This window comes from Rhinoraja longicauda, chromosome 9 (assembly GCF_053455715.1).
Source record: "Rhinoraja longicauda isolate Sanriku21f chromosome 9, sRhiLon1.1, whole genome shotgun sequence".
In the NCBI taxonomy this organism is placed as follows: Eukaryota; Metazoa; Chordata; class Chondrichthyes; order Rajiformes; family Arhynchobatidae; genus Rhinoraja; species Rhinoraja longicauda.
In genome coordinates this window covers 30,410,076-30,424,779 of record NC_135961.1, presented here as the reverse complement: position 1 = coordinate 30,424,779, position 14,704 = coordinate 30,410,076, and the positions used below count along the sequence as shown (strand labels likewise).

Sequence of the window (14,704 nt, the reverse complement as noted above, 5' to 3'; positions counted from 1 at the left end):
ATTTCCTTGACCATTCCCAGCAATATATGTATCATGGAATTACACAAATTAGTTTAACGATAATATATTTACAAACCTTCCTTAGCGACTTAATGTAGGCAGCTGCTTTCTTCTTATTCTCCAACATACATTCTGCTGAGAGAGGGTCTATTACACCCATTCCTTTCTTAGAGCTGTACACTGAAGGAGCTGTAAAGAAGTCCAAGTTGTTGCTGAAGAACGTGCATATCTGGAGACACAGAAATGTGGACTGAGACTATATATTAATGCACAGCAAGAAGACAATACTTTTTGCTGTAGTAAAACGTGTCCTGATTCGCATCCTCAGAGATTACAGTGAAGTCCAACCCAAGTGCTTCACAAGATATGAACAGCAGTGAAGCAGAGTCAGAATGAAATGGACAAATTAGAGTCACTTGCCCATCATATTCTTCAGTATATTCATTAATAATGGGAATTGTTAAGTAGTTTTCTTGGACAAAATACAAAGTGAAATAGGTTGTCCTCATTATTCCAATATCTTAAGAGTTTGTACACTTATTATTAATTTTACTAATCTGAATTATCCAATAATCCACTCTACCTGAAAAATTTATTCCACAAATTAATGCTTCAACAGTTAAGGCGAATTGTAAATTCTCTTGCAATAAATGCCAATGTGAGAACAAGAATAGATATCTTGCTCCAATTATACAAGGTTGAATATTGTACATGGGTTTGATCTCCTTACCCGAGACAGTACAGATTTGCACTTAAAGAACAGAATATATTCCTAAAATGTCAGATTTGTTGAGAGGCGAGATTGAACAGACTATGCCTATATTCTCCACAGTTGAGGAATGACAGGCAATCTTATTGAAGCATACAAAGTTTGTAAGGGGTGTAGGAGGTAGACAGTATTGGTGCTTCCATCTGTTGAGATATCCAAGGAGGAAGTAAACCTTTAGTTTTCGACTCAATAGGGATGTGTGGGCTCGGTTGTTGAATATAGTTAAGGGCAGAGACCAACAGATTTTCAGATATTAAGAGAACCAAGGATGAGGGGTTTCTGCCAGAAAATAATGCCACGGTAAAATATCACCTACGATTTTATTGAATACACGTGATCACGAGGCCGGAAGCGAGCTGCGGCTCGTTGCCGTTTGCACCATCGCAACATCGAACTAACGCATGTTGAAGCATCGTAAGGCGGGAAGCACCTGTACATGTCTTTGAACATTTCCCTTCCTAAAAATCTTCAAAATGTTATCGGAGCATGGGAACCGCAAGCAATATTTATAATGCAAATTTACTCAGCATTACAGTTGCAGAATAGATTCGATATTGGTTCATTCTCATCAGGAATTGCGTAAATTAATGAATACCAAATGAGTTGCAAAGCCTTTTCCAGTGAGCAACAGAACCTCTGGAACAGGCTGCATGTGGCCTAGCAGAGCCAATTCACAGAATTCTTTCAAGACGATTTCTGACAGATCAAAATTTAGATTTGCCATAATTTATACTTCTAACGAAGTCAAGCCCCGAAATCCTTTTCTGCAGCAGTTTCAACTTGATTAATCTTAAATAAAATGGATGTAGCACTCAAAGCGTAATCTGTCAAAATTGGTGCACCTTCCATTTTATAATCTACTTTTTTATTACAATGCTGCTCAACATTCTGTTGATTTTAGACTGATTCTCTGAAATACATTTCATGTTATATTTGTTTAAGGGCCCTAGGTGTAACTCAATTTCATCATCAACATTTAAGAAATGCATATATTCCTTACTTTCATTTCACGACTTTGATATTGCCTGTATTGTTTTGTTTGCCAAAAAAACTATTCTATAATTGATCTACATATTTCAATCCACAATGCAAGAACTGCTTTTTCGTGCTTGTTTCAGCAGCATATGCAATTAATTAGCATTAAACAACCAGATCTAAATCATGCATGCAAAGGATCATTTGGCCAATTCAATTTATCCACCCAAAATAATGATACTTTGCGCAAGCCTCTTAGCCAGCATCTAACAGACTGAATTTTGCAAAGCAGTGAAAAGAATATGATACAATTGTGCAGAATAGCTGCTGACAATCACATTCTTCAATGAATACCATAAACATAATTATTAATAATTGCATATTTGAGACAGTGGAGGGAAGTGGAATAGAAAGATCACATTTGTAAAAAGTGCCTTGTGAAGAAGCTGATTTATGATCAGTAAATTGGAAGCTCTAATTAAGTGGCTGCTTTCGCGACCCTCATTTCCTATTGCAATTGAGTCAGATGATGAATAGATCTGATTTTGCTACAGGGTGACCCTTCACCCCAACACAATTTTACTTATGTCATGGACAGAATGATGCCCAAAACACTTTAGTATCCCACTGGAAGCCAGTATTTTTGTTTTTATAAAACTGCAGTGATAGACAACATTCAACTGTTCTCATAATAAAAATAAAGATGATGCATCGAAAAAATTCTCCAGCTACAATTGATTAGCCTACTGCCATGAATGAAAGATTGCAGACTAACAGGAAATTATAGACATAATGGGTCTATTTTGTGGGTCACTGAAGCAGCCAGTTAATTAAAGCTTACAATTCACCGCTCATAAATCAGTTTACTTGCAAACCACATTTTTGGGTTGGCAAGATGTAATGAGTAGCGGGCCATTAAGAATAGTTGCCACAGCCTCATTTTCTGCATTACATAAATGAGACATGGATGAAGGTACTTAAAGTATGATTGTTCAATTTGCTGATGACGCAAAAGATAGCAGATTGCAAAGACACAAGGATGCTACAAAGGGATATAGATAGGTTGTGATTGGGCTAAGATCTGGTTAATGGAGTATAAAGTGTGTAAATATGAAACTGTCCATTTTGGCAGGAAAAATATTAAAAATCCAAATTGTAGAGCTGAGATGCAGATGTATCTGGTATCCTACAGCTTCATTAACAACAAGCCAGGATAAAGAGCGTAATTGATTGGGAAAGCTAATAGAATGCTATCATTTACTACAAGGGGAAATTACAACAATAGCAGAGGGGAGTGGTTTGGTAAGCTTCAGTTAAACTGGGCATTGCCCAGAGTATATCTGGAGTAATACGAATGGTATAGGTTTCTTTACTTTAGCAATAATGTAAATGTTTTGGAAGCAATTCAGGAAGGATTATTAGACTGAAGCCTCGAACTGGCAGGTTATTTTATAAGATTGACCAGAATAGGCCTGCATACCCTGGAGTTTAGAAGAAAGAGGGGGAACTTAATTGAAACATTTTAGATGTGGCCTTAAATAGATGCTGAGAAGATATATCTCCTTCTGGAAGAATCTTAAACAAGGAGTCACTATTTAAAAATATGGGGTCATCCATTTAAGAAAGTAGAGCCAAAACATTTTCTCTCAAAAGGAATTCTCCTCTATTCCAAAAAGATTTGGAAACTAAATCGTTCAATAAGGCTACAATAGATAAAGTTGCAATGAGCAAGGGATGTGAAAGATTAAGGGAAGTGGATATGTGGAGTTTAGGTTAGCACCAGCTGTGCCGCGATCTTATTGAATGCGAGACCAAGTTCAAGTAGTCACGTTACCTACCACTACTCTCAATTTGTGTTTTCATAATCTTCTAATGCGACTTTACTGCAATTGGTTTGCCAATCATCCGCTCAAAATTTTGTTAAGAATCTATTTATGAATAAAATCAGGAAAATTAGAATTTAGTCCAAAGGCATGTTAACATTTCAAATGGGACATTTTCAGGTTTGTTTTGAATTCTGAACCCCTTTCTGATCTCAGCAGTCTCAATGGATGAAGTTGTATGATGAACCAAACAGTCATCTTCTATCCTGAACTTCGCAGAAGGCTGCGAAGCCAACTGAGCATATCACACATTCATTTCAACAGACTTTAAATTATGATTGCAAATTATGAATCAGGTAATAACTTTATTGTAAAAAGGAACATTAGCAACTTAAAAATTGATAGCATTTTCCTAATTTTGCAGGAGTCCCCAATCATGAATATTTACCTTTCCTGTGACATTCGACAATGCCACAATAGAAGATAGAATGCAGTCATTCGTAGTTTTAAGCTTCTGCGTAATAGTGGGTTGTTCCTGCTCCAATGAAACCTTCTGACTATAATGCTTGGAAATATCTAAAGATAAAAACACATAACAATCAACTATACAAATACATTTGTCACGAGAGTGATATTTGTTTACCAAAGATTTTTTTTTGCACTTTCACAGAAAGATTATGGGTTTTAATGAAACACACAAAAATTTAAGATGCATACATCCCGACACAGGATTGTTGGTATCTCAGAGAGTATGCTCATTAAAACACACTAAAAAGAGCATTACTCTATTGAGAAAAACAAATTTTCTTCCGTTTAGAAACTAGAACATCTTGTGTCTACTAAAAACGATCCCATCTTTTTGCAGTTTCAGTCACTGCAGGGAGCAACCCATCACAAAAAAAAATCAAAATGGATAACTTCACATTCATCCACATTATATTGTATATCTAACAAGTTTTTGCCCACTCCCTTAATCTGCCTGGGCCACCTGACTCTTTAACCATCTTAATAATGCTATCCAATTTCATTTTGTTCCCTCATTGATATATATTGTGAACTGCTGAGCACTGATCCCGGTGATACCTCACCAGTTATCATCCATTAACTTAAAAAACTATTTTATTTGCATTGCTTGTAACCGTCAACCAATTTTCAATCCATGCCAATGAATTAGCTCCAAACCATACAGCTTATTTGGTTCACTGACCTCTCACTTGAACTTCAGGGGCTTTCTTAAAATCCTATTCATCGGCTTTCATCTCTTCTGATACATCTTAAAACATCTCCAGAAGGCTTGTCAAACATATTTCCCTTCGAAAACTCCATGCATACTGTGTCTAAACCCACTGATATTTTCCAAGTCCCGCATCTTTCTGACACTGGAACTCAGATATTCAATTCTTTTCTGTGCAGTTTACAATGCTTGACCTTTTATCCTAATGAACTGAAAATAGTACTACTGTGTACACCCATAGACACAATGGTTGGATTCCTAGAAAACAGTGAGCACACTATTTTCGGTTATGTGAACTCTTATCCCCTCCCACCCCATCACATTGTTATACGTAGGATGCTTTCCTCTGGAAATTTTTGTCTCAACAGTAATGCCTCTATGGTATATTGTCTAAAGGCAAGGAATTCTGGTTGTATTGAAGGCAGAAGGGAAAGGGCATTGATTTAATTAACTTGAAATAGATGTCACAATGTTTGATAAAGTATTATAATACAGGTATCAATAGAAGAGTCTGCCTTGTCAGTTTCCAAAGCAAATCTATTAAGTAGACCTCTGTGTGAGCAGGCAGATTCCAATTGTTGTCTTGGTAAACTAGTTCACTTCTCTGTGTATATTGTGTTTTTTTTCACATAAATCCGTAAGAGCAAACTTTTATTCCATATCATAAAATGTTTTGGTAGCTCAAATTCCGTAAGGGTGAACCTCTGTACTTGAAATGTTGTAATGCAGGGGCATACTGTAATCATATTTGACAGAACATAATATTATATAGTTTGAGTCATCTTATTTCTAATGTATTATTTTGGCCACATAGTTTAACCTATTGACATCAAAACTTTTACAAGAGTAATGGCTAAGGAAATCAGCACAACCATTCTTTACAAACTGTCACAGTCAAACAAGGCCATCAATAATTGCATTTAGACTTGCCTTTCATAACATCATGCAAGGAATGCAGACAAGCAGCAAGCTGTGTGAAAACTACATTGTAGTTTGTCTGCAGCAGCATTTCAGGATTGGTACCTAAGAAAGAAAAAAGATATAACGTTAAAGCAAGTACATTTTATTTTCAAACATTACCATTAATAACAATAAAAGAGGTTTATTTATATCTTCCTTTACAACCAGCAGCACAAAACTCATTCAGTATTAACCCATTTGTTCAATATATAGCTTTCATATAGGTTCCAGAAAAACCCAATTTTGCTAGCTACACAATTTTATTCAGCACGTTTTTAGCAAAAATAAATGAAAAATGCGGAATTATTACATGCCCCCTGTATGATGCAATTCAATAATGGGCATATGAATTTGGATAATAATTTTACTTTGATCTAGAAGTTTCTAATCATCATCCTTTCAAATTTCAGATTTCAAAATCCAAGCATTAAGAATCATCCCAAGAAATGTTATGTACAAAAAGGAAAAAGGAGGCTGAATGGCAGAAGGCAAAGAGTGGGAATAAAGGGGGCTTTTGGATGGCTGCTGATGACTAGTGGTGCCTGCTTGGCCTCAGAATAAAAAGATATACCTTTAGAAAGGAGATAAGGAGGAATTTCCTCAGTCAGAGGGTGGTGAATCTGTGGAATTCATAGCCACGACAGCAATGGAGGCCAAGCGATTGGTATTTTTTAAGTGGACATAGACAGATTCTTGATTAATACAGGTGTCAAGGGCTACGGGGAGAAAGCAGGAGAATGGGGTTGAACGGGAAAGATAGATCATCCATGAATGAATAGTGGAGTACACTGGATGGGCAGAATGGCTAAATTCTGCTCGATGACTTATGATACAATCCCCTCCATAATGTTTGGGACAAAGACCCATCATTTATTTATTTGTTTCTGTACTCCACAATTTGCGATTTGTAATAGAAAAAAAATCACATGATTAAAGTGCACATTGTCAGATTTTATTAAAGGGTATTTTTTATGCATTTTGGTTTCACCATGTAGAAATTACAGCTGTGTTTATACATAGTCCCACCATTTCAGGGCACCATAATGTTTGGGACACATGGCTTCACAGGTGTTTGTAATTGCTCAGATGTGTTTAAATGCCTCCTTAATGCAGTTATCTTTGAAAACTTTTATTGCTGTTTATCAACACAAGGACCAAAGTTGTGGCAATGAAAGTCAAAGAAGCCATTATGAGACTGAGAAACAAGAATAAAACTGTTAGAGACATCAGTCAAACCTTAGGCTTACCAAAATCAACTGTTTGGAACATCATTAAGAAGAAAGAGAGCATTCCTCCAATTTGACGACATTGAAAAAAATCATTCACGCATTCATTTCCTCCCGCCTAGACTACTGCAACTCCCTATACACTGGGATCAGCCAATCATCCCTGTACCACCTGCAATTGGTCCAAAGCGCCGCAGCGAGACTCCTGTAAAAGGGACCACATCACCCCAATTCTGGCCTCTCTCCACTGGCTCCCAGTACGGTACAGAATCAACTTCAAGCTCCTCCTATTCACATACAAAGCCCTAAACGGGCTTGCCCCCCCCCATATCAAAAATCGTCTAACCCACCACTCTATCCAGGTCCCTCAGGTCGGCCGATTTGGGGCTACTCACTATCCCGCGGTCTAGGCTTAAGCTCAGGGGTGACCGCGCTTTTGCGGTTGCAGCTCCGAGACTGTGGAACAGCATCTCTCTCCCCATCAGAACTGCCCCCTCCATCGACTCCTTTAAGTCCAGGCTCAAAACCTATTTCTACTCCCTAGCGTTTGAGGCCCTCTGAGGGGGCGCTGTGAATTGTTTATGTATGTGCTATTATGTTTGTGTGCCATTGTATGTTCGTTTCTTAGTGCCTGAACTGATGTACAGCACTTTGGTCAACGTGGGTTGTTTTTAAATGTGCTATACAAATAAAATTGACTTGACTTGACTAGTGAGCTTACTAATCGCAAAGGGACTGACAGGCCAAGGAAGATCTCCACAGCTGATGACAAAAGAATTCTCTCTATAATAAAGAAAAATCTCCAAACACCTGTCTGACCGATCAGAAACACTCTTCAGGAGTCAGGTGTGGATTTGTCAATGACCACTGTCCGCAAAAGGCTTCATGAACAGAAATACAGAGGCTACACTACAAGATGCAAACCACTGGTTAGCCGCAAATATAGGATGGCCAGTTTATAGTTTGCCAAGAAGTACTTAAAAGAGCAACCACAGTTCTAGAAAAAGGTCGTGGACAGATGACACGAAGATGAACTTGTATCAGAGTGATGGCAAGAGCAAAGTATGGAGGAGAGAAGGAACTGCCCAAGATCCAAAGTTTTTCAAAGCTAAAAAATGGTCAATTCTTGAGTGGCCAAGTCAATCACCCGATCTGAACCCAATTGCCTTTTATATGCTGAAGAGTAAAACTGAAGGGGACTAGCCCTCAAAACAAGCATAAGCTAACGATGGCTGCAATACAGGCCTGGCAGAGCATCACCAGAGAAGACACCGAGCAACTAGTGGTCCATGAATCAGATTTCAAGCCATCATTGCATTCAAAGGATATGCAACAGAATACTAAACATGACTACTTTCATTTATATGACGTTGTTGTGTCCCAAACATTATGGTGCCCTGAAATGGGTGGACAATGTATAAACAGTTATAATTTCTAAATGGTGAAACCAAAATGTATAAAGAATGGCCTTTATTAAATATTTTAAGGCTGGTTTCTACATTAAAAAAAAATCCTACACACAGCTAAATCTCCCATTTCAATGACTCAGGACAAATATTATAAGACAATAACTGCAGATGCTGGTACAAATCGAAGGTATTTATTCACAAAATGCTGGAGTAACTCAGCAGGTCAGGCAGCATCTCAGGAGAGAAGGAATGGGTGACGTTTCGGGTCGAGACCCTTCTTCAGACTGATGTCAGGGGGGTGGGACAAAGGAAGGATATAGGTGGTTACAGGAAGATAGAGGGAAATCTGGGAAGGGGGAGGGGAAGAGAGATGCAACACTTGTCCCTTTACCTCCCCCCTCAACTCCACCCAAGGACCCAAGCAGTCTTTCCAGGTGAGACAGAGGTTCACCTGCACCTCCTCCAACCTCATCTATTGCATCCGCTGCTCCAGATGTCAACTTATTTACATCGGCGAAATCAAGAGCAGGCTCAGCGATCGCTTCGCTCAACACCTGCGCTCGGTCCGCGTTGGCCAAACTTGTCTCCCAGTGGCCGAGCACTTCAACTCCCCCTCCCATTCCCAGTCTGACCTTTCTGTCATGGGCCTCCTAAAGTGCCATAGTGAGGCCCACTGGAAATTGGAGGAACAGCACCTCATATTTCGCCTGGGCAACTTGCAGCCCAGTGGTACGAACATCGACTTCTCCCACTTTAGATAGTTCCTCTGTCCCTCTCTTCACCTCCCCCTTCCCAGATCTCCCTGTCTCCACCTATATCCTTCCTTTGTCCCGCCCCCCTGATATCAGTCTGAAGAAGGGTCTCGACCCGAAACATCACCCATTCCTTCTCTCCTGAGATGCTGCCTGACCTGCTGAGTTACTCCAGCATTTTGTGAATACAGGCCAAATATTAGATTCGCACAACTCATTCTTTCCACAACATTGCTCTCATTACTCTCCTGTAATCCACAAGTACATAGTCTGACAATCCTCTGGTCCTCCAAACTGTGATGCATCTAACTAGCCATGGAATCAATCAGGTGATGGATTTTTTCAGGAGCACATGTGGCAGTTGTGTAAATCTTAAATGACAAAAAATAGCAATGCCTTTCTGTGAACTTACTTGGTAAAGCAAGGAGACTTATGTAAACCTGCAGCTTTTCAAAGATTGCAGTAACTTTTTGCATGTCACTCCGCAGTTCCACGTTCCTTGCTTGTAAGTTAACTGTGCATACCGAATGCTCACATTCCTCTTCCAAACTGCCAATTCAATAAAGCAAAATGATTAATGTTTGTCAGCACGCAAGTCAAATCACTCACTCTAAAGCATTTCTGAACAATTCACTCATAACTGAAATGTTTCTATATGAACCAGATTTTCCTCTTTAGAGTTTAATTGACGCAATGAAAAGACAATGTGCATGTATATAAAAAGGTCATGTGCTATTAAAGAGAGTTAGCAATAGAATATATGGAACATTAATAACTAGAAGTGACTAATGCTTACAAATCCCAAGGTAAAGCAGAACAGGTGTTCGATAAATCACTTGGAAAGAAACCATGCACAAAGAAAATGGCCTATTGCAAATTATAAATTCTGCATAGCTTGAATGTACTGCAATTAAAAATTGTTATGATGATTGTACATTAAAGATAGGATCAGAATCAAAATAACATTCCAGCTTTTACAGCTATAAAAGTGATTTTAAATCCATCCTTTGGACAAATCGCCTTTTGTTAAACAAAGGAAGTTACCTGCCTTAAAAGTTAAACATTTATAGCTCTACTCTCTGATGAACCTCGATTTAAACGTTACTTATCTAGTTCAATGGAAAAAACATTATTTTTATTTAGAGTGTTAAAATACAGTATGACTGCTACTGGACTAGTAACAAAAGATCCGGACTGTTCATCAAGAGACTAATTCCAAATCTTGGGGAAATTAAAAACCAGTAACAAAATAAATCTTGACCTTTTAAAATAAATACCTCTAATCTCAGCAATAAGTGCCATGAAATTACAGGGATGTCATATAAACACCAGAGTCCTTACACAGCTTATCCCTTAAATGGCTCCAGGTACCAATCTAGCTACCACTTAACTGCCTCCACAATTCAGGAACAGTTAGAGAAGTACAATTAACCATGACAGTGACTTCTAAATTTCATAAATTAATAATTTTAAAGAGTTGCTCAATTTTCACCACATAAATTAGAGTCCATCAATCTTGTGAAAAGCAGGAGAGTTTAAGGCAAATGAGAAACCATATGTAATATTTATGCACAATTCAGATGAATAGATAATTTGGACTATTCTTATTTTCAAAGGTGACCGACATTTGAGTTGGTATTATTAAATTCAATTCAGAAAAATAGTAATTAATTATGTTTAGCAGTAGATTGAGCAAATGTTTCATATCAGCTTTAATTTAAAGTAACATTTTTCATAAGCTGAATGAGAACTCCAATTTTATGCTTCAAAATTATAATCATCGCATAAAATTTGATGCCTGTGTTCTTGTTTCCAAGATTATACAGCAGTCATTGATGTAGCAGCACTGTATCAAATGGTTTCACTTTTGTCGACAAAATCATAGTCAGATGTTTTGATGCTAAATTGCTTGACTATAGCCTCAGATGATCGTCTGGCGGAGTTGCATCCAGAGATAAAAATGTTTTTTTTAGTTGAATGACATTGTTTTGATAGAAGTAGTTATTCACATGGAACAGCCCTAATCACTAAACAAATTACAATTTCTTGCAGTCTGGCTGACCTGTAATCACATCCATTGATAAAGTGAAGAAAAAGACACTATGGCTTCCATACCAGAAGGATTGAAGCACAAAGCTTGAAACAGTCATTCATTATTAACTGGCACACAAAACGCTGCACTTTGTTGTTTACAAAACTATGATGATCAACAGAGCCCACCTTTTCAATTGGTACGGTAGAATCTTCTTTAGAAAGCAAACATAAGAAGTAAAGACTTCTGAAAATGGTTTAAGTTTCACAGCAGTTTCCTAGGGAAAAAAGGAAAAGGGCAGATTCTTGGTGGTATGCACAATCCACAATAATAGTATATTTAAAATTTAAAGGATTAACATCTATATAAAAGCCAACTTTAACAAACTTACAAGTGTAGTAACACTTTCTTCAGTAACACTTTCAAATAAGTGCAACATCCCTTCCTCTAGAGGACGAACATACGAGGCATTTTCATGCAGGTATTCAGAAAACTGAAAAATAAAGTGAGAAATAATGATTCTTCTAAAAAATTCTATTTTATTCAATAGCCTGAGGCAGATCAGTTTCAAATAGTTTGTATGGTGTGCCTTGGAATATTTAATTACTTTCAAAGCCAACTATAAATACCATTTGTTGCCACCCAAATAAAGCGTACCTTTTGGTTCAAAGGTGATATAACATCCGTTGCAGAATCTATGGGATAGATCTGAATTCTTTGCTCTGTATACGTATGAAAATTCAACAACGCTCCAACCAAGTCTTGACAAAAAGATACTGCCTGTCCACTCACATCACGAGCTTTTAACTGAAATTTAACAGTTACAGATTTATGTCGGATAGTTTGACATAGTACATTTTAATTTTTTTAAATTCTTGTTTCCACCATTGTCCAGTAAATGGTGAATTTACACAGAACACAATAATGACCACATTGTCAAGTTAATTCATCACAGAACAAGAAATGAATCCAAGAAATGTTCTGATCTCCAGGTTCAGTGCAAATATATGTTGAGGCCCAAGAATGGATCAGCCATGATCTTCCTGCATGTGAGAACAGGCCCAAGGGACCCATTGCTCCACATCTGCTCCCATTTTTTACATTTGTCCCACGATCCCTTTCAGCCATTATGGAAAGAGATTACTGATGGATATAGGAAAAATAGTTAAAGCTTGTTCTCAAAGCCCTACTGAAAATATGTAATATCCTGACTGACTCATGGGAAGAAGAGCATTTGGAACACAGAATCCCAGTATAAACAGTGCACCTTCTCCAAAACTATCCACCTTCCACCCAAGAAAGTCTTTCTAACCCCATCTATGAGAGTGCGCCAGTCACGCATTGGCCTGTTTGAGAACTCAAAAACTCTCAGAACTGGTAGAGAAACAAATCACACTTGACCTCAAGGAACTAACCAAAAAGTAGTACAATGCTAGGGCCACTGTAAAATACACATGACAATTTTATTTTCCTGAGTTTTATCATCAAACTTGATGAATATTTTCAGATATTAGTGTAAATATAGTGGGTGAAATTTACAGTCTTCTGGTTTGTACACAGTTAATCTCAACACAAATATTGACATATTTTTGTGGTACCTTGAGAAACACAAAAAATTAGAAACATAATAGAAGCTACATTTATTTGGAACTAGCAAAAGGCAGTTTATATATCAATTTTGTTAAAATATAACAAAAGAGAAAACAATACAGGCTAGACACCCAAAACAAACATAATCACTTGATACATATAAAAGGTAATGTCGTTGACCATGTTTAAAATGTCCTCATATTTAGGAATTAAAATAATCAATTCTATACTACGGGTGCTGTCTGTACGGAGTTTGTACGTTCTCCCCTTGACCGCGTGGGTTTTCTCCGAGATCTTTGGTTTCCTCCCACACTCCAAAGACGTACAGGTTTGTAGGTTAATTGGCTTGGTGTAAATGTAAATTGTCCCTAGTATGTGTAAGATAGTGTTAATGTGCAGGGATCGCTGGTCAGTGCGGTCTCGGTGGGCCTGTTTCTCTAAACTAAACTCTCAAACATAAACTCCCCCTCCCCACCAAACCCAATGATAAAATGAAGCTCGGTTAGAGATTTTTTTAAAGAACAAAGGCACTACAGGTCCATTGTCCAGTAATATGAGTTTCCTGAACCTGCATCATCTATGCAGCAATGGGTACAAAATATTTTTGTTTACCATCTTACTAAGTGCGCTGATGCACAAGAGTTTCACAGACTTCCAGTTTAAATTTTAAACCTCACACGCATAACAATATGATAGGAGTCACTGAACAAATTTAGTCGCCCCATCTTTACCTCACCACAATAATTCTTGACATGAATGAGTTGGTTTAAAATATCAACCTGAAATTAGATATATCGTGGCCTCAGGATATCATATCATATCATATATATACAGCCGGAAACAGGCCTTTTCGGCCCTCCAAGTCCGTGCCGCCCAGCGATCCCCGTACATTAACACTATCCTACACCCACTAGGGACAATTTTTACATTTACCCAGCCATTTAACCTACATACCTGTACGTCTTTGGAGTCCAAAACACTTTATACTCAGTATCTAGTATAAGCACAGATTCACAGAAATGCAGCAACCAATTTGTGCTAAACACATGGCAATCAATTTGCAAAAAAGGCACAAATCCGGCAACATGATATGACCAGATAATCTGTCTGGTAGTAGCGATAATGATAGTTGATTGTTCGTATAGGGATACTCTTCTATGGGTCAGTTAGCTGCCTGCGAGTCAGATGGCATGGGTTCAAATTCCATTCCACAATCTCGAGGAAAAGAAATGTGGCATGAACCTTAAGTGAGGCATTGAGGGAATCCTGCGTGACTAGGGATGCCATCATCCAAGTCTGCTGCAAAAATCAGGTCCACCTCAACTTTCACATGCAAATGGAAATTTTACAATTAATGCACTGTGTAAGAAATGCCAGAGCAGGCCATACCTGCTGAGGAGACTCAGGTCCTTTGGAATGCAGGGGGCACTCCTGAGGACTTTCTTCGACACTGTGGTGGCATCAGCCATTTTCTATGGAGTGGTCTGCTGGAGCAGCAGCATCTCAACTGCTGACCGGAAGAGACTTGATAAACTGATCAAGAAGGCCAGCTCTGTCCTGGGATGCCCCCTCGACTCAGCGCAGATGGTGGGAGAGAGGAGTGTGATGTATACATGCAACAATATGGTAAAGCTGCTATGCGATATATACATGCAACAATATGGTAAAGCTGTGCCTGCGCAGCTGCAAAAATATACAGCGAGTTAAAATGGCGATCTTGTGTCCAGACCTGTGATGTTTTGGTCTCCCACTCAATGCGTGCTTTAGAGAATGATACTGAGTAAAACGCATCATTAATTGGCGACGAGGATAAACTTGTTTTGAAGTTTCGCTTGGTGACTTGCTGTTGTGGCTACAATGGCTATTTTTGGCTCAATAGGAGAATTTGATGTTGCACAGGGCGACTGGGTGCAGTATGCCGAGCGCATTGAACA

General features: G+C 38.2%; 1 protein-coding gene across 2 annotated transcripts in view; it reads right to left on the bottom strand.

Annotated features, from left to right (window-relative positions):
* ppp1r21 (protein phosphatase 1, regulatory subunit 21) overlaps nucleotides 1–14,704 on the bottom strand; it is a 63,777-nt gene that overhangs the window by 18,221 nt on the left and 30,852 nt on the right. For both annotated transcript variants that reach the window (XM_078405026.1, XM_078405027.1), the window contains exons 9-15: nucleotides 11,838–11,987; nucleotides 11,572–11,673; nucleotides 11,369–11,457; nucleotides 9,561–9,697; nucleotides 5,732–5,824; nucleotides 4,016–4,143; nucleotides 77–229 (exon numbers count right to left, since the gene is read on the bottom strand). In XM_078405026.1, coding sequence (XP_078261152.1) covers nucleotides 77–229; nucleotides 4,016–4,143; nucleotides 5,732–5,824; nucleotides 9,561–9,697; nucleotides 11,369–11,457; nucleotides 11,572–11,673; nucleotides 11,838–11,987 — 852 coding nt within the window. The remainder of the gene's footprint in view (nucleotides 1–76; nucleotides 230–4,015; nucleotides 4,144–5,731; nucleotides 5,825–9,560; nucleotides 9,698–11,368; nucleotides 11,458–11,571; nucleotides 11,674–11,837; nucleotides 11,988–14,704) is intronic.